This window comes from Lepisma saccharinum, chromosome 3, assembly GCF_977018435.1.
Source record: "Lepisma saccharinum chromosome 3, izLepSacc3.1, whole genome shotgun sequence".
Taxonomy (NCBI): domain Eukaryota; kingdom Metazoa; phylum Arthropoda; class Insecta; order Zygentoma; family Lepismatidae; genus Lepisma; species Lepisma saccharinum.
The window spans coordinates 124,007,891-124,034,624 of record NC_139231.1 but is presented as its reverse complement, the minus strand read 5'-3'; the positions used below and the strand labels follow the sequence as shown (position 1 = coordinate 124,034,624).

Below are 26,734 nucleotides of genomic sequence, written 5' to 3'. Positions count from 1 at the left end.
CACGATAACACTTCTATTTTTGAGAGGTAAGTAGTTCACATATGTAAACCTTGGATGTTGACACAAAGCAGAAGAATATTGTAATCTCTATATTTGGGTAAGAAGTAAATTTTAACCATGTTTGTGCTATGTAATTAAGTCCACCTTTCTTTCAGTAAGTTGGATAACTACTGTAATAGAAATATTTATGAAATGTATAACAGAATTAAAAGAGAAGAAATTCACACTTTTGGTTATGTATATGATGTGTTTAATTGCAGAAGTCATTGTATCAGGAGCTTACTCGTGGAGAACCACTACTTGGTGTTAACCCCAACATGCCAACGGCAATGAATAATTGTCCCACACTGGAGATGGAGCGGACGTACATTGGTGAAAAAGGTAGCATATACAAATAAAGTGTTGAAGTACATATTAATATTTTTTTATCATCGTTAACAGTCAAAGCTTTCCAATTTGATTTATAAATAGAACTGTAAACAAATATAAATTTCAGCACTAGGGAGTGCATTTTTGGTTTTATGACCTACACACATCATTTCTAGTTGAGACAAATTGAGATATAACAGTGCATTCTTGCATGTTTCTCTGTATGTTATTTGCATTTCGTATGAACTCTCTTCAACTGGACCTCTTTCATTAACAATATTTACCTATTCTAGGTGGCTAAACTGAATTAAGTATTCACCCTATAACCTCAGCTCTGAAGGTTTTGGGTTACGAGTTCTGTTTAGGTCATAGGGGTTCCTCATCTGTTGTTTCATCTGTTATATCTAGTTGTCATTTATCACATCACAATGAGGCCTCATAAATGGTGTGGTTGTGTCACTTCCTTGTAATCAAGAGGTTCCAGGTTTGAAAGCTGCTGAAGGCATAGAGTGCTTTGTATCTCACTTTAACTGTATGTTCAGTCCTGATTAACCTATTTGTGCATAGAGTGGACTTAAACTGTCAGTATTCTATAGATATTATTTATCTTTTAGTTTGTTTCTTACAAGCACAAAAACACAATTTATGGTGTGACGTTTTAGGAGAACACACGCTCCCTTCATCAGCCTTTTATTCTTAATTTAATTTAAGCTCTATTATTATTATTATTGTTATTGGTAAATTAGCTGATAATTTTATCTATCTGTTAATTTATTATTTAAATTACATCAAATTGAGTGTCAAATTTTGCCATTTTGGTATTATTTTTATCTGTATAAAGATGTAATACATGTCCATTAGTTTTGTAAACTAATAATTGATTGATTGATTTGGTGTTTTAAGTCCACTTTATGCACAGTAAGGCTAATCGGGACTGGACCTACAGTTTAAAGAGGGATCCGAACCACTATGTGCCTCCACCGGGTCTCGAACCCGTGACCCCTTGATTACAAGGCGACAACGCTGCCACTGCACCATCGGGGAGGCCCTGTAAACTAATAAATATGCCACCAGCTTACATACATTAATTAAGGAGGTGAATGACCCATGGAGGTTTCACGTGGAACATTTGCAATGTTATATCAGATTGGTAGAATATTGGTTATCAGCAGGCAAACGGATTTATATGTACCAAGAAAGTGTTAGATATGTAAATATATATTTATTTATTTTAATGAAAATGTAGAATTAAATGTTGACCAATAGTTGTGAAAAATGGCAACTTTCACAGGAGACTCACAAAGCTAAATAAAATGCATTAGGCTAACATCATTACATGACATTAACAGTAATGCAAAATTCAAATACAAAATGTGCTTTATTTTTTGCTACCAAAGCCAGAGATTACAAAACTTTCTTTTTTGTAGTACTGAAAAAAGAATCTAAACATGAATGTCCCTAAATAAGATTTTACAAGGACTGGAACTGAGTTCAATATCGCGGAGTATATTTAAAATATGTAATGCATTTCACCGCAAAACCATTCTCAGGAATATTAGAATAACATATGCATTGTCTAATGTCAATAATTAAAGTAAATGGAGAATACTAAGCAAATAGAATGCAGATGAATTATAAACCTTTGATATTTAATGGAAGAAGGGAAAATCTAGTAATGGCATGAATATGGAATATATGTTGGAAAATATGGAAATTATTTGTAAAAATAACGAAAATATGTACAAAAAGCTAATGTATGGAAAAATATGGGAAAAATAGCATTTTTCGAGCTTACATACCACAATTTGCCAAGATAATTGAGACTGTCCTATTCTCAAACTGTCATGTTCAAAGTTAATATTATTTATGTTATTGATGTTGTTTTTAACTTATGCATGTTTGTTTTATAGATATTGTTATAATCATCTTATCACGCTGTATAAAATACAAGAAATGAAATTGATGTAACCATAGCAACGAGAAATAATAAGTACTAAAAATGGTGATGGAAGTAGTGTGATGTTCTGCGCCTGTATTGTATTTATTTGAAATATAACGGTTATCGTTAATTACGCAATTTTATTTGCATTGATAATCGTTCTGCAAGTCCGACTGGCGACAACATACAGTTTGTAGAACTGTACCGTGAATATGAGTGTCCAAACAAAAGAAGCAATGGGTGTATGAGGCCATAAGTTCATAAGATGAGATTTGATCAGGCCCGTAGCTAGAGGGAGGCAGAGGGGGGGGGAGGGGGCTTTTCCCAGACTTTGGGAAATGATTTCGCAATTTTCAGTATCTAGAACAGTTGTGACATTTTGAGAAGTCTTGTATGAGTTTGTGTTTATATTGTGTTATAGTTGCTTGTGTTTGTGTGTGTCTTGTGTAGTAGTTGTGCTGTCTAATGTGTTTGTGTCCGTCTTGTGTAGTAATTGTGCTGTCTAATGTGTTTGTGTTTGTCTTGTGTAGTAGTTCCTCCATTCATATTGGGGGTTAGGCGTAGAGCTGACAACTCTGCACTGTAAAAAGACATGCAATATAAGGCCATGGATGTTCCCAAGGTAAAATATTCCGGAGGTAAAATAGTCCCCCGTTCGGATCTCCGGGTGGGGACTACTTTGGGAGGTCCCTGGACTAAGGATAAGATCTACGTTAGGAATAAGGATATTAAATTAGGCACCTGGAATGTTCTGAGCCTTTACCAGCCTGGGGCATTTCAGTGAACAGTTAATGAGATAGTTAAGTATAAATTAGATGTAGTAGCTGTCCAGGAAGTTAGGTGGCCAGGAGAAGGGAATTGTAAAACTAAAAATTATACTTTTTTCTATGGTGGTACTGAAAATCATAATTTTGGAACAGGCTTTTTCATAAATAATAGAATTATCTCGGCTCTTAAAACAGTAGAATTTATTAATGATAGGATATCATATGCAGTTTTACAGGGTAGGTGGTGTAAAATTATTTTAATAAACATACATGCACCAACGGAAGATAAAGATGATAATACTAAAGATGATTTTTATACAGAGTTAGAACAGGTCTTTGATAAGTTTTCTCAGTATGATATGAAAATTCTGTTAGGTGACTGTAATGCACAGATTGGCAAAGAAGAGACATTTAAACCCACGATTGGTAAAGGAAGTCTTCATGAATTAAGTAATGATAATGGTATAAGATTGATTACTTTTGCAACCTCAAAGAATTTAATTGTGAAAAGTACGACTTTTAAACATAAAGATATCCATAAATATACCTGGTCTTCTCCAGATGATAAAACTCATAATCAGATAGATCATATTCTCATTGATAAGAGAAGGCATACTAGTATAATTGACGTTCGTACACATAGAGGTGCTGACTGTGCCAGTGACCATTATTTAGTAATTGCTAAATTAAGAGAAAGACTCTCAGTGATAAATCATAAGCAACACAATCTAAAAGTTATAAAATTTGATACAGGAAATTTTACTGATGAAAGAATTAAGAAAGATTACCAAATTAAACTGTCAAATAGATTTGATGTTTTGCAGGATTTAAATGATGATGAAAATATAAATGAAACAGACGTAAATAAGAATTGTGAGCACATACGTAATGCAATAGAATCAGCAGCTAAAGAAAGTATAGGATACCATAAACCGAGAAAAAGTAAGCCATGGTTTGATAATAAATGTCATAATCTAATAGAAATAAGAAATCAGGCTAGACTTAGGTGGTTAAATAACTCTGATGATACAAATCTAAACAATTATAATAGAATAAAGCGAGAAGTTAACCGCACGTTTAGAAGTGAAAAAAGAGATTACTTGAAAAGCGAAATTAACGAAATTGAAACAAACAGCAAAAATAAAAATATCAGAGATTTATATAAAGGTGTAAATGAATTTAGAAAGGGGTGACAACCTAAAGTAAACTTGATAAAAGATAAAGACGGTGATTTTGTAGCTGACCCAAGCGATATTATAAATAGATGGAAGAACTACTTTAATGATCTTTTAAATGTCCATGTAGGAGATAAATCAGAAGTAAATGAAGTCCACACAGCAGAACCTTTAGTTCCAGAACATAACTTGACTGAAGTTAAAGATGCTATTAAAAGGCTAAAGAATAACAAAGCACCTGGCATTGATTTAATACCAGCTGAGTTAATTAAATATGGTGGAAATTCATTAATATGTCAAATTCATAAATTAATTTGTTTAATATGGAATAAAGAAGAAATCCCTCAACAGTGGAAAGAATCCATAATTGTTCCTGTGTTTAAGAAAGGTGATAAAATGAACTGCAATAATTACCGTGGAATTTCTCTACTCTCAACAACATATAAAATATTATCTAACATTCTTTTAACAAGACTAACCCCATATGCTAATGAAATTATAGGTGATTATCAATGTGGATTTAAACATAACAGATCAACTACAGATCAAATTTTTCACATCAGACAGACACTTGAAAAAAAGTGGGAATATAATCAAAATGTCCATCAGCTATTCATTGATTTCAAAAAAGCATATGATTCGGTCAAAAGAGATAAATTATATAATATATTAGTAGAGTTTGGAATACCTAAGAAGCTTGTTAGTATGATAAAAATATGCACCAGTGAAACAGAAAGTAAAATTCGTGTGGGTATTAATATGTCTGACAAATTTACAATTCATGATGGGTTAAAACAAGGAGATGCATTATATCCATTGCTCTTTAATTTTGCCTTAGAATATGCTGTTAGGAAGGTAAAAGAAACTAACGAAGGACTAAAATTAAATGGTGTGACTCAGTTGTTAGCATATGCAGATGATGTAGACTTACTGGGGGATGATGTGAATACAATAAAGAATAATGCTAAAATATTTTTCAAAACTGCTAAAGAGATAGGTTTGGAAGTTAACAAATAGAAAACTAAATATATGCTTACAGGCCGAAACCAATTGTTAGATAATAATCAAAATCTAATTATTCATAACAACTCGTTTGAACCAGTTTCCAAATTCAAATACTTAGGAGTAATATTAACAAATGAAAATTATATTAAAGCAGAAATAAAATGTAGGCTTAATTCAGGAAATGCATGTTACTTCTCTCTTCATAAACTTTTGTCTTCTCGTTTAATCTAAGAAACTCAAAGTTAAAATATACAAAACCGTAATTTTGCCTGTAATATTATATGGATGTGAAACTTGGTCCCTTACATTGAAAGAGGAACATAAATTGAGAGTATTTGAAAATAAGATCCTTAGGAAAATCTTTGGACCTAAAAGGGATGAGGAGACAGGTGAGTGGAGAAGGTTACATAATTTAGAAGTACATAATTTGTATTCATGTCCAGATATTATTAGAATAATTAAATCAAGAAGACTTAGGTGGGCAGGGCATGTGGCACGAATGGGAGAGGAAAGAGGAGTTTACAGGATTCTTGTTGGGAAACCTGATGGTAAGAGACCAGTAGGAAGGCCAAGACGAAGATGGAGGGACAACGTTGAGATGGACCTAAAGGAAATCGGTAGGGATGGAAAAGAGTATATAGAACTTGCTCAAGATAGGGAAAGATGGAAGGCCTGTGTTGCTGCAGCCATGAACCTTCGGGTTTAAGAAGGCTAGGGAGTTAGTTAGTTAATCGTTCTGCAAGTTTAAGTGCAGCGACGGTTATCAAGAGTGGCGAGCCAGGATTGTTCAAAAAGTGTGCAATCTTCTGATAGTGGTAAGAATGTCTGTTGTAATGGAACAGAATTTTTGTCATATGCTGAATTAAGACTTATGTCACAATCTTCAGTGTGCTTGTATAACGTAACTTCTTAAGTGAATCGTCATATGTGTAAAGATCACAATGGCTGATAAGTTAAAACAAAGTAAATCTAAATCGTCGCGTAAAGAAACAAACATTCAGGCTAATACAATGACTACTTACATTGATGCTGGTAATCCCGTAGTCGCTTCCAGTAATGTGAATACTACAGAACATGATGTTTGTTCTACAAAACCCGACAAATTATCTTGTTGTAATGATCCTGACAATGATTTGAGGTATGTTCAGTGTACACAGTGCTCGTCATGGCATCATATATATATCTTGTCTCAAACTTAGTCACTCACTGGACAATTTATTCGACTACACTAGAAAATTATTATTGTAAAGGTTGCAAACCAGATTATGATCCTTTTAGTTTGCCAGCTTATCTCGAAACTCTTAACCCGAATTTTGGTGATTTGTTAAGTACTGTTAAGAGTATTCAATTGCTTATGGTCGCTTCTAATGAAGACCTCAAGACGAAACTAGAACAGTCTAATGCTGAAATGAAATCGCAGTTAGAACAGTCTAATGCTGAAATGAAATCTCAGTTAGAAAATTCTATGAAATCGCAGTTAGAACAGTCTAATGCTGAAATGAAATCTCAGTTAGAAAATTCTATGAAATCGCAGTTAGAACAGTCGAATGCTGAAATAAAATCACAGTTAGAACAATCTAATGCTGAAATGAAATTGCAGTTAGAACAGTCTAATGAAGAACTAAAAACCCGAATGGATCTTGCTAACCAAGATATGAAATTACAGTTACAACAATCTAATCAAGAATTTGCAGAGTTTAATGAGAATATCAAGTCTCAGTTTGAACAATTGGAATTGGATATTTATAGTAACCTAACTTCAAAATTTGAATTGGTTCATCAAGAAATTAATACTGTTAATCAAAGATTAGACAACTTGACTTCCGATGTTAAAACACAACTTGATTCAATAGCTTCTGAATGTGTCAAGGAAAATGAACATTTGGGAAGTATTTTAAATAGCAATATTTCTCAAATCCGAACAGAACAAGACGTTCAAGGACAACAAATTTTAATAAATAAAGATTTGATTAGTGAATACGATAAATCTATTACAGTATGTTCATCCAAAATAACTGATATTAATAATAGATTATCATCGTTGGAAGTTGCTGGTAAGGAAAATGTACATTTTGGAACGTATCTTATTGATTGTAATAACAGATTTCAACATATAGAATCTCGTATTGATGTTTTGCAAACTAATTATGCAAATTTTCAACGCAACACAAAAGGAAATTTGAAACCTCCCCTTGCACAAAATAGTTCTCAAACTAAGACATCACGTGAAAGAGCTAGAAATGCAGTTGACTCGGGGGAGAATAATTCATCTGATGAATCTTTAACAACCCATGTGAAAACAACGTTCGATGAACCGCATGTTCGAAATCATGTTCGCTGGAAGCGAAACAAAAGATTTATTCCAACCTGCAATGAGGAACATTATCGAAATAATATGTCACCTAATAGTGTACAGTTTAAGGATACAAGTAATTATGCAATTAACAATATGCAGACAACTTCTAGATTGAATTCTACTGTTACAAATATTGATAAACATTCCAATGTTCAACAATGTTGTTCTGCTGATGGTGAAAATAGTTACATAAATCAAATGTTTACATACTAGCAAGAACCTAACCTCCCTGTCGTTCATCATAGTAATGTCCCTGGTGAAACGTGTGGGTTTCGTCATATTTCTTCTTGCAGAATGAAGCTTGCATACCATGGTTTCAAGGTGAAAGGCGTAATGCAAATTTAATGACTTGCACAAGTTGTCCAAATGCTGAAATTGGTGTTAATGAGTCAAATACAAATAACAATTACTGTGATAATCCACAAAGTCAGTTTGATCATTGTATTTCTCCAATGTCTTTACCTGTAATTACTGTTGGGGATAGAGGAAACAGATATGTAAAGATAAATGAACTGTCTCATTTACCCAAATTTTCTGGGAAAATAGAAGACCAATCGGCTCGAGAATATCTAGAACATCTTAATTCTATGCTTGATCTTATGGGCATTCCAATTAACAAAAGGCTACAGAGTATTCAGCAGTGTTTCACCAACAGAGCTGCGTACTGGTATAGAACTCACAAACGTATGTTTTCTTCATATGATCATTTTCAAAGGGAATTTATGAAACAATTGGCAAGTCCGGAAATAATACAGTCTCAGTTATCAGTATTAAGGAACAGGAAGTATGTTCCTACAGTACATGGTGATTTAGAAAGCTTTGCGTTGAAAACATATTCAAATTATTGTAATTTAGTTGAGAACCCAAACGAATTGGATGTTATTCAATTAGTTATTAGCCAGTTACCAAATAATATAGCTAATAACATAACTTGTCATGAGATACGTTCTATGGACCAGTTAACAACTATGTTAAGGAAATTAGATGTTGTCCGAACTAGTAGAAGAGGACTTATTTTCCTACCGGAAGAAACCGATAATAGTAATAAGGTTAAACCCAACAAGAAGCCTGACAGTATGAAATCAAAATTTAGTGTCAAGCAAATTAATGTTAAACACACCAAAAACACTTGCTCATCTTCTACTCAGACTTCGTCGATGGATGCTCAAGTACCTTTTACTAATGAATTTGGCAATGCTAATTCAAGATATGGACAGTTTAGAGGTAGCAATGGTAGTTTTAGAGGACGTAGAAATAATCGTGGCTATTCAGGATTTACATATAATAACAAATAATTTCAGATTCCAAAGAAATAATGCATACTCTGGTATTTCCGGTGACATTACAAATAGGAATTATAAGCAGGATGCTGTAAGTTCTCAGTTACCTAACAGTAGTCAGAATGGAAGGATTTTCTACAATAGGCAAGCGCAGTATACAAGTGAGCCTGCTCTCGCTCCTACTTACAGTCAACCTGTTAATGTGACTTCATTACAACCACAAGATGCAACTTCTGGAATATCAAATTCTCCTTCTGGAAATGTATCAAGGACCTTTACACGACAATCTGTTATTGGAACATCTTACCAATCAACAACAAATTTAAATTAAAGGAGCGGATGGAAGTGCCTCGTTCACTCTGCTTTCTTTCAGAGAGGCCAAATTTGAACAAACGAAATTCATTTCAAACACAGGAAATTATGAATGTACGTGATGATAAAGACTTAATACCGAAACCACTACAAGTTATTTTTTTATTGGAATGGTTTGAAGAAGAACCTGAATGGACTGTTAGTGATTATGATATTCCGGTTCCATTAACTGAAGTTCCAGTTATTCATGGAATTATTTGTCAAATACTTGTAGTTTGTATTATAGATTCTGGAAGTCAGGCAAATGTTCTAAATTTTGACGTTTGGTGTAAACTATCGTCTTTGATTGGCAACATTAAACTGGATAACGTGGAAGATGTAAAACTCACCGGTTTCGCTGGATCCAAGGAGTGTAAAGTTGTTGGCAGTAAAATTATTAATTTGCAGATAAAGAACGAATACTTTTCTATGGAATTTTTTGTTCTTAAAGAGTTGAATGCTGATGTCATTTTAGGAGTTCCATTTTTGAGGAAATATAAAGCTGTAATTGATTTTAAAGAAGGGAATGTAAGTTTGCTAAATGGTAAAGGAAAGGAAATTTACTCTGTTTTAACTCGGCAATGTTCTTCTACAGAAGATTTGAAGTATTGTACAAAGTCTAACTTTTGCTCCGAAGATACATTAAATGATAATGAAAGTTATTCATGTAGATTGCTACGTGATGCGTCAACTTTGAATGATGATGTAGAATATATGCCAGGTAAGAAGTCCATTTATGAGTCTGTTTTTAGAAATGATAATTTAGACAATTTGCAGAAAGCTGATTTATTCAAACTTCTGTCGTATTATCACGTACAATTTTCAGATAAACCTAGAAAAGCAATTGTTGAACCTTACAAGATTCAATTAGATACTGTAACACCTATTACAAGCACACCTTATCCCATACCAATATCAAGGAGACTACCTTTAGAAGAAGAGCTTTCCAAGTGGGAGAAATGGGGAATTATTTACCAAGATTCTTCACCATATCTTAACCCTCTACATATAGTGCCAAAGCGAGGAGGTCTTTGGAGACCTGTGATCGATTTTAGGATACTTAATCAACATGTTATCTCTCCACAAGTGAGAGTAGAAGCAATTAACGAAATGTTACAGAGGTTCCTAGGATGTGTTTACTTTTCTTCAATTGATTTATCATGCGGTTATTTTCAAATACCGTTGACTGAAGATTCATATCCTTACACAGCTTTTTCTTATAGAGGCAGACAATATCTTTTCCGCTATCTTCGATCAGCAGTCTCAGTGTTCCAAGACAGGATGAATAAAATATTCTCCACCGATTGCAGAAATTTTGTTGTTTGTTATTTGGATGATATTCTAATTTTCAGCAAAGATTGGTCTCAACATATGCAACATCTAGAACTAGTTTTACAAAAGATAAAGGGTGTAAATATGTCTATTAAATTTTCCAAATGTAAGTTTGCTTACAAAGAAATCTGCTTCCTTGGACACATAGTGTCCGGTGATAAAATTATGGTTGATCCTGCAAAGAATTCAGCAATTATTAATTTTCCAATTCCAACAAACAAACGCTCCTTGAGAAGGTTCTTAGGATTAGCTAATTGGAGGCGAAAGTTTATTGAAGGATTTGCTGAAATGGCAACAGCCTTTGTATGATCTGTTGAAAAAGGAATCAAAATGGCAATGGAATGATGTTCATGCTTCAGTTTTTGAAAACCTCCGCAAGTCACTGATATCTCCAAAGGCTTTGTATCAACCAGATTTCACGAAGCCTTTCAATGTCAACACAGACGGTTCGAAGAAAGGAATAGGAGCTGTTCTATGGCAAGACTCAACTGAAAATTCTGAAGAAGGACCACGTATAATTCAATACGTTAGCAGATCTCTTAAAGGCAATGAGTTATCATACAATACTCACAAGATTGAATGCTTAGCGATATTATTTGCTTTTGAAAAATTCTACATTTACATAGCTGGAACTAAGGTGAAATTGTTTACCGATCACCAATCTTTATCTTGGCTAGAATCTACTAAAACTTTGAATCCACGATTAAATCGTTGGAGTTTGAAATTACAAATGTTTGATTATGATGTATATCACGTGCCGGGAAAATCTAATGAAGCTGCAGATGCTTTAAGCAGATATCCTGATTTAAGTACAGGTTTTCCAACTCTATCGGTACTATATGTAAATAACGTAAGTCTTGATTTTCTTGATGAAGATAGTGTAACATTTTGGCAAGAAAGTCAAAATTCGGATTCTTATTGCAGTGCCATTGTACAAAAGTTACAAAATGGGAATTTGTCACAGAATATAAAAAGGCAATATTCGATTCAAGATAATATATTATTCCTGAAACATTTGAAAGAAGACTAGTGGAAACTTGTAGTACCTATTATTGTTGTACCCAAAATTCTTCATAAATTACATGACTTACAAGGTCATTTTGGATACTATAAACTATTTAACAAGTGCAGAAGTTTATATTATTGGCCTAAAATGAAAGTTAGTATCAAGCAGTATTTGAACGACTGTCTAACATGCGCAAAAACTAAACAAGCTCACACAAAAATTAGTAAGGATGAATTGCATGTATATTCTACTACTCCACATGATATGTTATCAGTAGATCTTGTTGGACCGTTACCCAAATCACAAGGATATAGTTACATATTAACAATAGTTGACACGATGTCCAAATTTTTAATGGCTTATCCGTTAAGGAAGGCAACGTCACGTGAAATAATTAACAAATTCAAGCTCCAGTATTTTTACCACTATCCAGCATGTAAGGTAATATTATCAGATAACGGTTCCCAATTTAAATCACAAGAGTGGAAGTTATATATGGATGACTGTAACATAAAACATATCACCACGTCAGTTTATTCGCCTTTCGCAAATCCTGTGGAAAGGTACAACAAAGAGTTAATACGATTGTTACGATTATATGCTTCGCAAAATCATCAGGACTGGGTAAAATATTTGACTCATGTAACAAAACTTCTAAATAATTCAGTTTCGGAAATAATAGGTTTCACACCTAGTGAACTTTTCCTTCATCACGAATTAAAAGATTCAATTCTCAATCAAATTAACTGGCCAGATGATTTAAAGTTTGTGCCCTGGAAACACAAGTGTTTTATCGCCAAAGCACGTATTAAGGAAAGATATAAGTCCAAACCTATTGAGTGTGATGCAAATAAATTGAAGATAGTCCCAGGTGATATTGTTTTAGTGAAAAATCATGAACATAGTAGTGCAATTAACAAGAAAATTCATAAGTTTATGGAATTATGGCTTGGACCCTATATAGTCGATGCTGTGAAAAACAATTATACAATTTTGATGTCTATGGACGGAAAGAAGATAACAACAAGGCAGAACTTGTCAAATATCAAGAAATTTAATTGTTCTGATGAGAAAAAAGAACAATTGCTTAAACTAATGTAATTATCATGAAGTGATGCATAAGTAACTGTAAATTCGAACACTAAGATGACATTTTCAGAACTTTAGTGAAAAGAGTATTGTAAATTTGTGAATTGGTTCATTATGTCAAGTGAACTTTCTCATTATCCTGACGAGTGTATATTAAAAGCAGGACTCAAATCTTATATATTATGTAAAAAAAAATGTTATGTTCATTTTTTTTCCAGGAGAAGGGGAGAGATTGAGACTGTCCTATTCTCAAACTGTCATGTTCAAAGTTAATATTATTTATGTTATTGATGTTGTTTTTAACTTATGCATGTTTGTTTTATAGATATTGTTATAATCATCTTATCACGCTGTATAAAATACAAGAAATGAAATTGATGTAACCATAGCAACGAGAAATAATAAGTACTAAAAATGGTGATGGAAGTAGTGAGATTTTCTGCGCCTGTATTGTATTTATTTTAAATATAACGGTTATCGTTAATTACGCAATTTTATTTGCATTGATAATCGTTCTGCAAGTTTAAGCGCAGCGACGGTTATCATAATACAAAATAACATTGATTTGTATCAGTATCAATAAATTTTGTATTCGTACTTTATTTGCTTTAGTAAAAATTTCATGTTGGTTGTTCAAAGCATAAAATAATCAAAAACAATAAGACATCAATGGTAACGTCAAGCTAAGATTACTTACAATTACCTACTTTTGAGGATGTATTAAAACAATGGAGTTATATTCACTTACTCCTAAGTCCACTAAGTTGTATACTTTCAATTAGCCACCGAAGTTCTGAGGTTGAAATCCTAGCTTGGACGTGGGTGTTGTTGCATGTTCCTACATCAAAATCATCACTCATCGTCATTGTTACAATTAGCCAAAAATGGCAGAAAAGTTGGGCTAAATAACAACAATAAGTACATTACACACTTACATGAACATCTGCAGGATTTTTTCCAGGAAGGGGCAAGCAAGATATTTTTTTTCAAGGAATAAGAACGAAGCACATTTTTCCCCATAATAGTATTGTCCTCTCAAAAAACATTGCTTCAGTGTAAAGTTATCATGTTTCTTCAATGCCCTTGCAATAATTAGCATATATGAGGCTCGTTCAATAAATAAGGTTACCTGTGCCATGCGCAGAGGGAGAAGGAAACGACGGAATATCATGAAACGCCGGGTTCGCGCCATTCGAGAGGAGGGCAGCATGGCAGGCGCATGTGTATTGGACAGCTGGTGTCAGAAAGAACTGCGTGTCATGATTTGGTATGAATGGGCAAATGGCTTGACATCCACAGGAAGCTGGTTGCTGTGTACGTTGACACTGTAATGTCTGTGCAGGTGGTCAGAAGGTGGTGCAACATGTTCACTGAAGGCAGAGTAGGGATTTTTGATGAAGTTCGATCCGGTCGTCCCTCAACTGGCTCCACTGATGAGAACATTGCGAAAGTGGATGAACTGATCCGGTGGGACAGAAGAATCTAGGTTTGTGAGGTGGCCAACACGTTTGACCTTGGGAACGCTCACAGCATCATCCATGAGAACTTGCGAGAGGAGTGATGCAAGGCCTAAGCTTGGACTTTTATGCACTGGGATTCGATAAGCTGGTGCAGCGTTGGGACAAATGCCTCAATGTGCAAGCCGATTATGTTGAAAAGTAGTACAGGTGTGTACTTATCTAGCCATGTAGAGTTTGCATGTATGTATTACCAAATAAAAATATTACAACATAGGGAAACTTATTTTTTGAATGACTCTTGTATTACTGTGACTGAAGACTCAGTTTCCAGAAGGCGTATTTGAAACAGGTCTAGGGCATCATCAGGAAAATGTACATATAAGATATGTTAATTATGCTTGTACTGTGCTTTTATGTTACATGCTAATGACAATGAAAAGTGCCAACCGTTTGTTCAAAGAGGAAGAATGCTTCATTTTATAATTTATGATAAGTGTCACCTGCCCAAGCTTCGTCATTAGCCAAGAGGATGCTGAACATGCTCTAGCAGTTGCAGCATGGCCAATTGCATACCAGAATTATTGTGCTGGTGAGACGTGATTTTAACGTAACATTGTTGCCGTCGACTGGGAAAGTGGAGAAAATGACTGCTTACATCAAATTATTGTTTAGTATAAGTCCATAGTTATGCTCACAGCTCTCGCAATCATTCTGGTGTGCAATTGCCCACGCTGCAACTGTAACTTGCTGCTGCATGTTCAGCGCCATCTTGGCTAATGACGTAAGCTCGGGCATGTGACTCTTATCTGAAGTGATGAAATGAAGTTTCAAGTTCAATGTGACATTCACCATTTCCCCCTACATTGTACAGTAAAACACTACTTTGTACTCACTTTGTACGTGCCTCCTGATTTCAGCAAGAATATTAATTATTATTTTATTTCCAGTTATTGCCAGCAACCATGCACCTCTAGCTCAAGAGTTTTTGAAAAAAGGTTGCCCTCGTAGCCTAAGAGGGAAAATATGGGCCCAAGTTTTGGGATCTGAAGCCAGAGAAGAGGCATGTATTTGGTGTTAATGTCTTTTACCTATTGAAAACGTTCGTCAGTTGTTCTTTCCAAATTTTTGTGTTTGAAGTGTATCCAATATTGTCCTACAATTCCTGCCAATCTTTGGAAATAACGAGTTAATTGCAATGCAGTTACAAGTAACATTTACTTTCTCAGTAACAGTAACTCAGTTTTTTTAAGATGAGTAACAAAGAAATGTAGCATTTGAATTGAGTTACTGTACTCTGTTAACTTTTTGCATGTAACAAAGTAACTTACTTTTACAAGTAAGTCTTGAAGCTTTCCTGGTGACAAATGATAAGACTTTTCTGTACATTTCAGTAGTAATGAACAAAATTTGGACATGTTAAATGATAAGAAATATTTTTAATAATAATTTTAATCTTCATACCGGTAATTACATTTGTTGTGAGCAAATGTTTTGCATCATGTAGTATTTTCAGTATTTCAGTGTTATTTTATACTTATTTTGAATTTTCTTTGCTCTTATTGCATATTTAAATACATGAAGGAATTATTGTTTGATGCAAATTAGTGTTCATTTTTGATGGTCACCAGTGAAGAAAATTGATTGATTGATTGAGTTGGTGTTTTATGCCCACATTGTGCACAGTAAGGCTAATTGGGACTCTGCCTACAGTTTAAAGTGGGATCCGAACCACCATGTGTCTCCACTGGGTATTGAACCCAGATCAGTGAAGAAAAGTACTATCTGCTGTTGAATCTTATACATGCAACACATTCTCTTAATGCTTACACAGAATAAGGTAACTGTGAAAGTAATTGTAAGTCTGTTACTTTTTGAAAGTAACTGCCCAATGGCTGGAAAAGAAAATGTAAGATTTTAAATTGCTTTATCTATTGATATGTGATACTCGATACAAAGTTATGAATTTGGTTAATAAAAAGAACACTGTTTTTTCCTGTGTGAGAGTTAGTATTATTATGACAAAAGTTTGGCTTTTTAAGTCCACTTTATGCTGAGACAGGCTAATCGGGACTGTGTGCCTCCACCAGGATCTCTTGATTAGAAGTTGACATCATTGCCACTACACCCTTGGAGAAGACTGTTAGTATTATTATTTTAATTTTTAATGATTAAATACTGAACACTAACACAAATTTTGATAAATATTTCATGTAAAATCTGAAAGTACTTATTGGTTATTAAAGTGTGAGTCAATTAAAAGTATTTTTTTTTTTTTACAGCATGTCCAGTATTTTAGGGACCTCAAAATGGCAGTGTTGAAGTATGACATGATGGTTGACAAGTTAATTATTAAGGTATGTCCAAGATTTAAGAAAATATACTGTGTGCTAGAGATAAAAAAAATATTATGTGCTTATCAGCAGAAGCCAATAAATGTATATCATAAAAATTAGCCATATTTTAATCTGTTTGATAAATATATAAATAGCATATAATTCTGCAACCTTGTTATCTATTTATGAATTTAGAAATATAATTCATGTTTCAAGTCAAATGTTGGATATGCATGAAATTATAATACACAATTTAGCAATAGAACAATTAATTAGTATGATCTATTGCCATCTTCGAACATACTCACTGTGTAATTAACCCTTTTGGGGCGTGGCCTATAGATGTCAGAAGTAGTGATGGGTCGTTCCGGAACGAATCGTTCCAAAGGAACGAAACCAGCAAGTGAACGAATCGTTCCGATTCCGGAAGTCAGCTGGAATCGAATCCGGTTTTGTTTTTAGCTACTGCGCCTGCGTCGTTGTCAACACATGCGAGAAACTTCTACAAGCGGCTTCTCTTGTCCTTTTGTTCCCTTACTTTCCCGCCATCTGCCTCAGCATTGAAAAGGCACTCCGAGGAGAGGGAAGAGGGGGGGGGGTAGGAGGAAAGTTGTATTTTGCCCATTCCGAGTGGTCTGGGCTAAACAGCAGGGACATTGTGAATTCTGCAAAATTCTTCCCTGGGTCGGAGAAAAATTTCCCTCCCGTGTAGCAAAAAATTTCCCTTTCGACTTGAAAATTCCTGGTCTTCCACAACCAAGAAATACAACAATAAAATAGAAAATAAATTATCCATACTTTTACGATTTATCCAGAACTTCTAATCTAGGAGGGTGTAAATGATGTAAAGGCAAATTTAACACCAAATCAGACTGATTGATTGATTTGCTTTATTTTACTTCGCTTTTTGTGCCACTTTTGGCTAATTTTCGAAGATGGAGATGAGTGATGAATGGACACTCACAAACATCCATGGATTCGAACCCGGGACCCCCTAGTGTTAGCGCGAAGTCCTAACCCCTCCACCACGGGAGTCGGCTACCAAATTAGATGATTGTGAATAAATTTAAAGGGGGTCTGTTGCGAAAAAAATATAGCCGTGATATTTAGAGGTGGATAAATCATTGAGTATGTACTTAATTTATTTTCTTCATGTTGGACAAAATCTGTTTTATTTGAGTCGTTATTGTTAATTAATATTTTTACTTGAATGTTGATTGTTGATTGATTGATTTAGTTTATTTTACTTTGCGTTTTGTGCCTCCTGGCTTATTTGCGAAGATGGGGATGAGTGATGAAATCGATGAATGGACATTCACAAACAACCAAGTCCGAGCGGGATTCGAACCCGGGACCCTTGGCGTCGCAGCGCGATGTGCTAACCACTCAGCCACAGGCTCCGGCTTTACTTGAATGTTGTTACACCTTTTAACTCAATCACGATTAACTGCGATCAACTGAGTTCGAACTGAAAGAAAATACATTTCAGGTGTTTATAAAAGATAAGTATTATTTAATGCAAGACATCTAAGTCCACCGTTTCTTGCACATTTTAGACGTTTCACCCTTTTCCCTTCCTTGGCTCCAAAATTTCCCGTTTTTAGGAAAGTTTCCTGCTGGGTTCATCGCGGTTAAACTCCTCTCCCTCCTTCACCCGCTATTGAGGTCAGAAGGAACCAACCAAGAAGCCAAATATAATGGAGGGCGTTACTACAGTTTTTAACTCGCTCCAAGCTCCCCAATAGGCGGACTGTACGTTTGAAGGACTAGTCAGTGAGCCTTGGTACGAGTTTTTGGAATCGGAACGAGAATTTGGAGTCGGAACGAATCGTTCCGAGGTTTCGTTCCGACCAAACAGCCTGGAGAGAGGCAAGGGTGCGGGTGTGTTTGAGATACACCTGCACTTCGTAAAATCAAATGTTCGCTGAAATCTGAATCATAAGAACATCGAATTCTAAAAAGAAAGGGATGTAACTATGTATTTGAAGTTAATAAAAATACATTTACATTGAGAGAAGAGGGCAGTAATCATTTGGCATCCATGACAATTTAATTTATTAATTACATTCGACGGTTCATTTTTCTCCCCCTTTCCCTCCCATTACACAACCTTTATTAAGAATATATATAAGGTAAAAAGAAAATATCAGTTATGAACCATTCCTGTTGTCGACATAAAAGAAATTTATATTTCTAAAAACCCGGTATTGATATATTTACGTCGAATCAATTACGCGCAATCGGCCTTTTTGAGAGATTTTGTTTTACCACATGGCATATTTTTCTTAGCTTTATTTCCATCGCTTTTAGTGTGATTACAATTTGTTATAGCTAATATCAGTAATAAATGGGGAAAAAATGCATGATGATAATTTTCTCCTTTCAAAGTAAAGTACTTGTAATTTCACATTGTTTAGCAGTGCACCCGCGAAGTGTAAAATGCTGCAAAATAACACTGAATGGGCCCACCCTTTGTCCGCGTGTAATTAACACACACACACATATTACCAGGTCCACAAAACTCCATCCTACATTATTTTCAATTTCCCCCACCTCCTCTCCTGACAAGGAGGAACGAAACATGAGCCTCGTTCCTCGGAACGAGAGGAAATGATTCCAGGAATCATGATTCCGAAAAGGAACGAGTGAACGAAATCATGGTGGAACTGGAACGAGACAGCCGGAGTCGGACCGACTTGCAGTGGAACGAAAGGAACGAAGGAACGAGTTGGAGGAATCGATTCCTTTAGGTGAGCGGAACGAAAGGAATCGAATCCGCAAAAGGAACGACTTTTCTCATCACTAGTCAGAAGTAACTCAAGGACGGATGATGAATATTTCGTCAAACAAATATTTTGGTAATAAAAGTTTAATAAACAGGAAATCGAATTAAGAAAACACACTGAATATTTTTGGGTTTAATCTCCAAGCTTTCACCTCACATCTGCCGTCATCGCCGAGTAGACTCTGACGACATTCTCGCGTCGCCAGGCTGATTGTTGTGCTGTCGTATTCGCCTTTATATAACTTGGGGCGACCAGTGGTGGTTTGCCCTGATCGATGGGCGTATTTCTGATGGAGTTTCTGGTCAGTTGTGATAAACATTCTCCTTGACCTTGGGTTTTCTTCTTCTTTTTTAAAAAAATTACTATTTGTATTATCGTTTTGATGCTATGTATTCGCCATTACATAACTTGGGGTAATCAGCAACAAGTGGTGGTTTGCCCAGATCGATAAATGCTACTGGATGGGAGCTAGCCAAACTTTGAAAGAAAAAATGAAAAAAAAATGAGATTCCTCTGTCTGTTGCTTCCAAAAATGGGTACACATCGACATGTTTACCTTACCGAACGAAAGCCTTGGAAATTCTGAATAAAACGACCCTTGATTGGCATTTATCGTGTTATTACAATTTAAAAAAATAAACATTTTGCTTAAAATGAGCTCCGTCCTTGGGGAATTTCCATGGATGACGAATATTTCATCATCCGCCTCGAAAGGGTTAAAAGCAGCACATAAATTATTTTTTTTGTATGTAATATCCTTTCACAAGCTGCTTCTTTGCATGAGACCCAATGGATTTGAAAGAAAAAAAAGAACTGGAAAATGTGAATTACGTACAAGGTCTGTCCCAAAAGTTATGAGACTAATTCTGGAAAAATCGTTTTATTGTAACTAGGTTTGAATACATTTAATATTCTTCAAAGTAGGATCCTTGAGCATCAATACAGCAGTTCCAACATTGCTGCTACTCTTCGTAGCAGCACTGGAAGTCTTGACAAGAGATTCCTTTCAGAGCATTCATCACGGCTGCTTGAACCTTTTCAATCGTCCCAAAACACTGTCCTTTCAGGTCGAATTTGAACCTCGGGAACAAAAAGAAGTTGACTGGGCCCAGGTCTGTGATATGCGGTGGGTGGGGAAGAATGGACACATTTTTCTTGGCCAGAAATTCCCTCACAGCGATACGTGAGATGGTGCACTGTTTATGGACCGTAGTGCGTGCGGAGCCGTCATTTTGTTATATTTCTGTTTCATTTATGCCAGATTGATGGAATCCTTTTTAATTTTGCCACCAGTGGTCAATAGAATCGGTTACACAATGACGTAATAAGGAAGCCTCGGTGCAACCTCGCAGCCCTTCAGGCAGCACATTTTGGATTCTGACCCAGAGAATGGAAGTTGCTTTCCTCAAGGTCGACACTTTGTGAAGGTGTCCGAGGAACCACAATATGGAGGAGAAGGATAAGTACTTTCCGTAATGTTTTAAGTTCCGATCTTGCACTCACTCACTCAATTATATTTTGTTCATCATCTTTCTTGTCTATACTACGTGAAGAAGTGATTTGACAGTCAAAAGACAGATTTAGTTCATTATTATTAATTAGTTAAACTAATATCCATCAAACTGGCCCAAGTGATAAGACACTGTTTATTTCAGCGAGTTTATCATCGAACAATCTTTCTTTATGTAGTCTAATTGTGCTTGCACATTATGTCAATAAACTCCATAATTTGGAACAGTGTTGTATCTGTACATTCGAATAGCATAGCTGCCCCATAGCTAATAAGTAGACCTTTAAGGTGGAAATCTTCCACTGCACGACTACTTCAAGGTGCATATGCATTAAACAAGCCAGTTTAACGTGCATATGTTGTGGTGAAGAAACCAGGTAATCTTAGAGCAGATGCGTGACTTTTTTTTTTCCCCACCTTATCTATGGTTATCTCACACTCAAATGTCAGCCAGAGTTCAAAACAGACTCACTTGAGTCAGACAAAATCTCATCCCCATAGGCTTGTCGTAGCATTTCAATGGAGTAGTGGATTTGCTGAGTTTGACGAAAAAATTTAATTGCACACCACTGCTGCATTTTTGACCTTGATACGGCACTAAAACAGCTTCTCACTTTGCTGGCAATCCAAATGCTGGAATGGCTCGGAGGCAACTGAGTTACATCACTCTGTATACCTGACATCCCCCACAAACAGCTGACCCTTCTGATTGGCCTGCGAAAAATAGGCTCATTACTTTTGGGACAGACCTTGTACTTTGTTGAATCAGTTCCAAGATGATTAATTGTTTGATATTTAGCCATTGTATACAATAATACAGTAACAATATATTGTTAAATTGATCATTTTCCAACTGATTGAACAAACTATGTAACCCACAACAACAGGTTTTTACCTGTTCTAATTTTACCAGTGTGTCCTCATCCGTGGCCGTGCAGTCGATGGCGCTGTGCTTTGGACTTTGTCTGCGGACGGCATGAGTCTGAGTCTGCCTGGGTTCAGTCTCTCAGACCTGTGGCAACCCACCATTGTGGGGAAATTTGGAACTACTAGTGGGTAGTGAAACCCGGTCTCTGAAATCTATAACGGATGAGGATTAGACAGGCTGACCCATGTCACCCCATTACTGGTTAAAGATCTCCACACCTCTAGGTAGGATTCTGGGAAGGAGACTGGCAGTTGGGAGATATGCCAAGGCCCTTCGAGGGCTGCCATGCCATGGGTTATTATTATTATTTTATCAGTGTGTTATTCCGATGAATAGTTTGTAAAGTGCAAATTATTTTTTAATTATAAATATATAAGATGTATCAATTGGTTTGTTAAAGTACGAGGGGTGACTGAAAAGTTCTCGGCCTACCCATGAAGGGTTGCCAGGAGCTCAATCGTTCATGGCTATTTTTCAACATAGTCCCCTTTCAGCGCCACACACTTTTGCCACCGGTGCTGCAGGCCCATGATACCTTCCTTGTAGAACGTTTCATCCTGCACTGCAAAAAAGTCCTCCACCGCAGCCATGACGTCATCATCTGATGGAAAATTGATTCCACCGAGGTGTTGCTTGAGTTTAGGGAACAGATGAAAGTCTGAGGGAGCCAAGTCTGGCAAATAGGTGTAACGAGTGCACTCACGGTCCCCAAAATGACGTGTCAATCATACCCCGGCACGGGGCCAAACGTCGTTATGTGTACGGGAGACCGGTCGTGACTCACGGTCCAGTTATCAAGTTCGGTACTGAGACGGTCGTTTATTGTCATACTATTGCGAGGTGGAGATTAATACCTTGAAAAGTTACACTGTTTTGTTTACCTTTGATATGTAGATTCGAACAATCATAAAACACTAATAGCATAATATCTGGTACCTGAAAAACGTCAAATAACAACACTGACGAACGGTAAAAAGTGAATATATATTGTAACCACAAAAAAATATTGCAATCAACAACTGTTTACAAAGCCTCCTCACTCTCACAACATTCACGCTATCTCTCTTTCACACACATGAGGTATTTTTACATGTGAAGTATGGATACAAATCATGGATCTCATTAACATATCATTCCTTTTAATTTTTAAACCTTTATGTGAATTTTGGGCATTTGTCTTCCAGCTCCTGTGCTCTTTTAAATTAACTTAAGTGCCAGCCCTCGGAAAGCGGTTAACTAAGACAATTGGGTCGGCGTGGTTAAATCTTTTGTTCGAATGAACGTGTGCATCGAGTCGTAAGCACGACTTTATACAAATTTCTCGGACGGGGGCATTACACACAAGCCTCTCTCGTCCAATGAGAACAACTACTCAATTACATAGTGATGCAAAAACTTAATTGACTCCAGCTGCCGGAATACACTAATCAATCGTCGGCGCGAGCAAAAATTACCTTAAAAACCACTATGCAACAAATAATACTATTTCACGCACACGACCTTGCAATAAAAACAACTACGCTTTCCACAATTAAAAAGGACTCATCAGTCAACAATTGACAAATTAAATGGCACGACGGGGCGGTCGGTTACACAAGAAATGGAGCACACTTTGACAATTTATACTAAATGTTAAAGAAATGAAATGGAGCTTCTAACCCTGAATGCAGACAATTAAATTAGCACATCTGAACATGAAATGACTCTTTTTTATAACAATACCAAAAATTATCAGATGCGGGGATTAGGTTCGTGGTTTCCTGAGTAACTTTGCGAATAAGTGAGACTTCGGCGTTAACTGTACGGTGTTGATACTAACGACGCACGTTTACATGTACATGAGACCCTCTGAAGTATACTGTACCAGACTCTGCTACATGGCGTGGTTATTCATCTCTCCTGGACGCGGGACTTGCACACGGTTCCTTTGTGGCGAAATTGTCCTCCGAGGTCGATCGCGACGAGGAATAATTGCGACGACAAGGTGTACTTGCACCTCCTCAGTACTTCGGGCGTTCCTCTTGTCACTAGCGTCGGGTGTACGTGGTCACGCGCCGGTTCGGAATATCTCTAGTGTCGGGCATCAATTGGACGTCGATCTGCAATCATCTCTCTCTGGTGCCGGGCTTCGTTTGGGCGTCGTTCTGGTATCATCCTTCCCTCTCTTTCTCTGGTAACTAGCTTCGGTTGGAACGTCGATCTGGAAACGTCCTTCGGGCTTTGGTTGGGACGTCGATCTGAAAGCGTCCTTCGGGCTTTGGGCAGTGTTTGGTTTTGGCGTCGTCTGACTGGCTTCGGCGTCGTTGCAGGCGTCAGGGAAGCGACGCCCCCCTTCTCTATCTTCTTTAGCCCTCCATCCTTATGTAGTCCACGCTTGGCAAAAACAAATCACCGCGTAATCTTCACCAAAATAAGGCGCACACTGGTAACTCCCTATCCGCAAGTCGCTCACAGTACGTAAGGAAACGAAGTTCACGGACACAAAACAATAATCACGCGAGAGTGTAGCGCGGAGCTGCTCTCTCTATGAAATCCGGGTGAAAACTGTGTCTGGAATCATAGTACTGCCTATATATAAGAGATTCGAATTCTTCCGTTGAACAGGACGCTCTAGTGGCTTGGCTTCGCTTTCTCAGGGGATGGAAATGACCTCTGTCCATTGTCTTGAAAGGCACGGTCAGCGACGCATCCTGGATCCTTGCAGAGTTGGGCTCCAGCTGGTTCTCCTGGTCATCCGTGAACATGGGTTCGAACGCCTGCTGCGACTCGAGCCCAGTAGCGGCGAAAATAATCTTTCCTTATCTCCGCGTTGGTGCAAATATGTCATGTTCTAGGCGGCGGCTGTCACTCAAGAAAAACTCGTCCCCAACTCCCGACGTCTGGCTCGGATACAAGTTTATTCACAAAATAAATCAAACCTCACACTTTCATGTTTATGCATAAAATGAATCAATATATAAAAAATAATTTATATCGAACTGCGTTTCACATGTCACTAGATACCGTGACATAGGAAGGGTGTCGAAGCAGTTCGAAGCCGCAGTACTCAATGGCGGACATTGCAATGGTGGATGTGTGCGCGGATGCATTGTCTTGGTGGAAAAGAACACGCTTCTTCAACATTCCACGACGTTTCACCTTGATGGCCTCCCTCAAGTGCTTCAGTTGAGCAGCATAATACGCACCATTCACCGTTTCACCTTTTTTAGATACTCAGCCAGGATGACACCCCTTGCATCCCAAAAAAACAGAGACATCACCTTGCCAGCTGATTTCACTGACTTGAACTTTTTGGGGGTGGAGGAGGAGGTGTTTTTCCACTGTTTTGATTGCACCTTGGACTCTGGCTGAAAGTGGTGGACCCATGCTTCGTCCATGGTTACAAAACGTTGGAGAAATGTCTCAGGATCAGCCTGAAGGAGGGTCAAGTTTGCTGAAGACAAGAGGTGTCTCTGACGTTTGTTCTCAGCACTCATTTTCGGGACCCATCGACATGACACCTTGTGCATGTCCAGCACAACTGTTAGTATGTGTCCAACGCGTTCCTGGGACATCCCCACTTTCTCTGCGATGTAACGTTCTGTCACTCGCCGTTCTGCCATAACAAGATCCTGTATTGCTGTGATGTTTTCTTCAGTACAGGTCGTTGCCGGCCTTCCACTGCGAGGTGCATCTTGGACTGAGGTGCTCCCCTCTTGAATTCCGCCACCTTTTTCACAGTAGAATACGATGGGGAATCCTCCCCCAATGTTTCCATCATGTCCTTGTGAATGTCCTGTCCACTCATGCCTTTTTTCAGGAGGTATTGGATAACCGCACGAATGCTCACTTTATCCATTTTTCAGAAAATGCTCACAGTCTTCACTTCAAACATCAAAATCTTAAAAACAAAAAAAGATAGTACTATGAAATTTGGTATGGGGCTTTGCAAAGGCATATATTATGATTAGCTAAAGTAACATTCAGCTACGATAAATGCATCATGGGTAGGCTGAGAACTTTTCAGTCACCCCTCGTATGTATTTATCTAAATGTGCAGTTTCTTTCACCTCAGTCATCTGGTCACATAGATTAATTAAGAGGGTTCAAGTTCCTAGTGGAAAATTGTAATTTTATATCAGAATAGTAGAATATTGAATATTGGTATGAGCAAAAAATTCATACGCATAGACATATAAACTGAAGTGCTTGTCATCATTGACAACAGTATGCATATACATTTCTAATACAGAAACCAGAACTTTTGTAAGTTGAGTGAGTACACCTTGGTCAATACCCATTATGTTCATTGTTCTAGCACAGATATTTTGAGTGTTTTATCTGTATATAATTGTAATAATTTATCTTTATTCCCCACCCCCTTTCCTTCTTTTTCTTTCATTCTTTGTAGTAAAATGTTTATGTTGTAAACAAAGTTATTACCACTATGACATTGTATAATGCATTGTACTACATATGTTTTGAGTGAAAAAATTAAGTTATGATTTCTTAATGTGTGTTATTGATCCTTTATCTGGCATGCTAACAGAAACAAAAAGGTATTGAATTTCTCAAGCAGAATTAAAATCTTAGATTTTTGTGTTGTAAAAGTGTTCCCAACTCCCTAATTTTATGAAAATTTTGACATTTTTTTACACCGATTTTCGTTTTTGAAAGATGGTGATGATTACTTAATTTACATGAATTGTAGTTAAGTATATACCTTTGTTCATATCAAAGTAGCACATGATAACTTGTTTGTTGTAGTATTGTAAATGTACATCAACATTTTAAACATTCAAAAGTTGATGTAATTTACATGACTTTTCTTTCCTTTTTTAAAAAAAAATTCTTTCTAGGATGTACAGCTAACAGCATCCAATGATGACCAATATTTTGTATTTGAGGATGTTCTTTATCAGGTAAGTAAATGAAATCAAAAAACTTTGTTTTTAATCTACCTTATATTGGAACAGGTCAGTCAGGAGTGAAACTACAGTTTTCAAGATGTCTACCAGCCTGGAGAACCTGAAAATATCAGGGAAGAGTACTGAAACTTTTTTGTAGTA

General features: G+C 36.5%; 1 protein-coding gene across 4 annotated transcripts in view; it reads left to right on the top strand.

Annotated features, from left to right (window-relative positions):
* The window catches only part of LOC145985997 (TBC1 domain family member 19), a 79,032-nt gene that overhangs the window by 32,415 nt on the left and 19,883 nt on the right, over positions 1-26,734 (top strand). For all 4 annotated transcript variants that reach the window (XM_083120155.1, XM_083120157.1, XM_083120156.1 and 1 more), the window contains exons 7-10: positions 261-381; positions 15,077-15,189; positions 16,409-16,483; positions 26,525-26,587. In XM_083120155.1, coding sequence (XP_082976281.1) covers positions 261-381; positions 15,077-15,189; positions 16,409-16,483; positions 26,525-26,587 — 372 coding nt within the window. The remainder of the gene's footprint in view (positions 1-260; positions 382-15,076; positions 15,190-16,408; positions 16,484-26,524; positions 26,588-26,734) is intronic.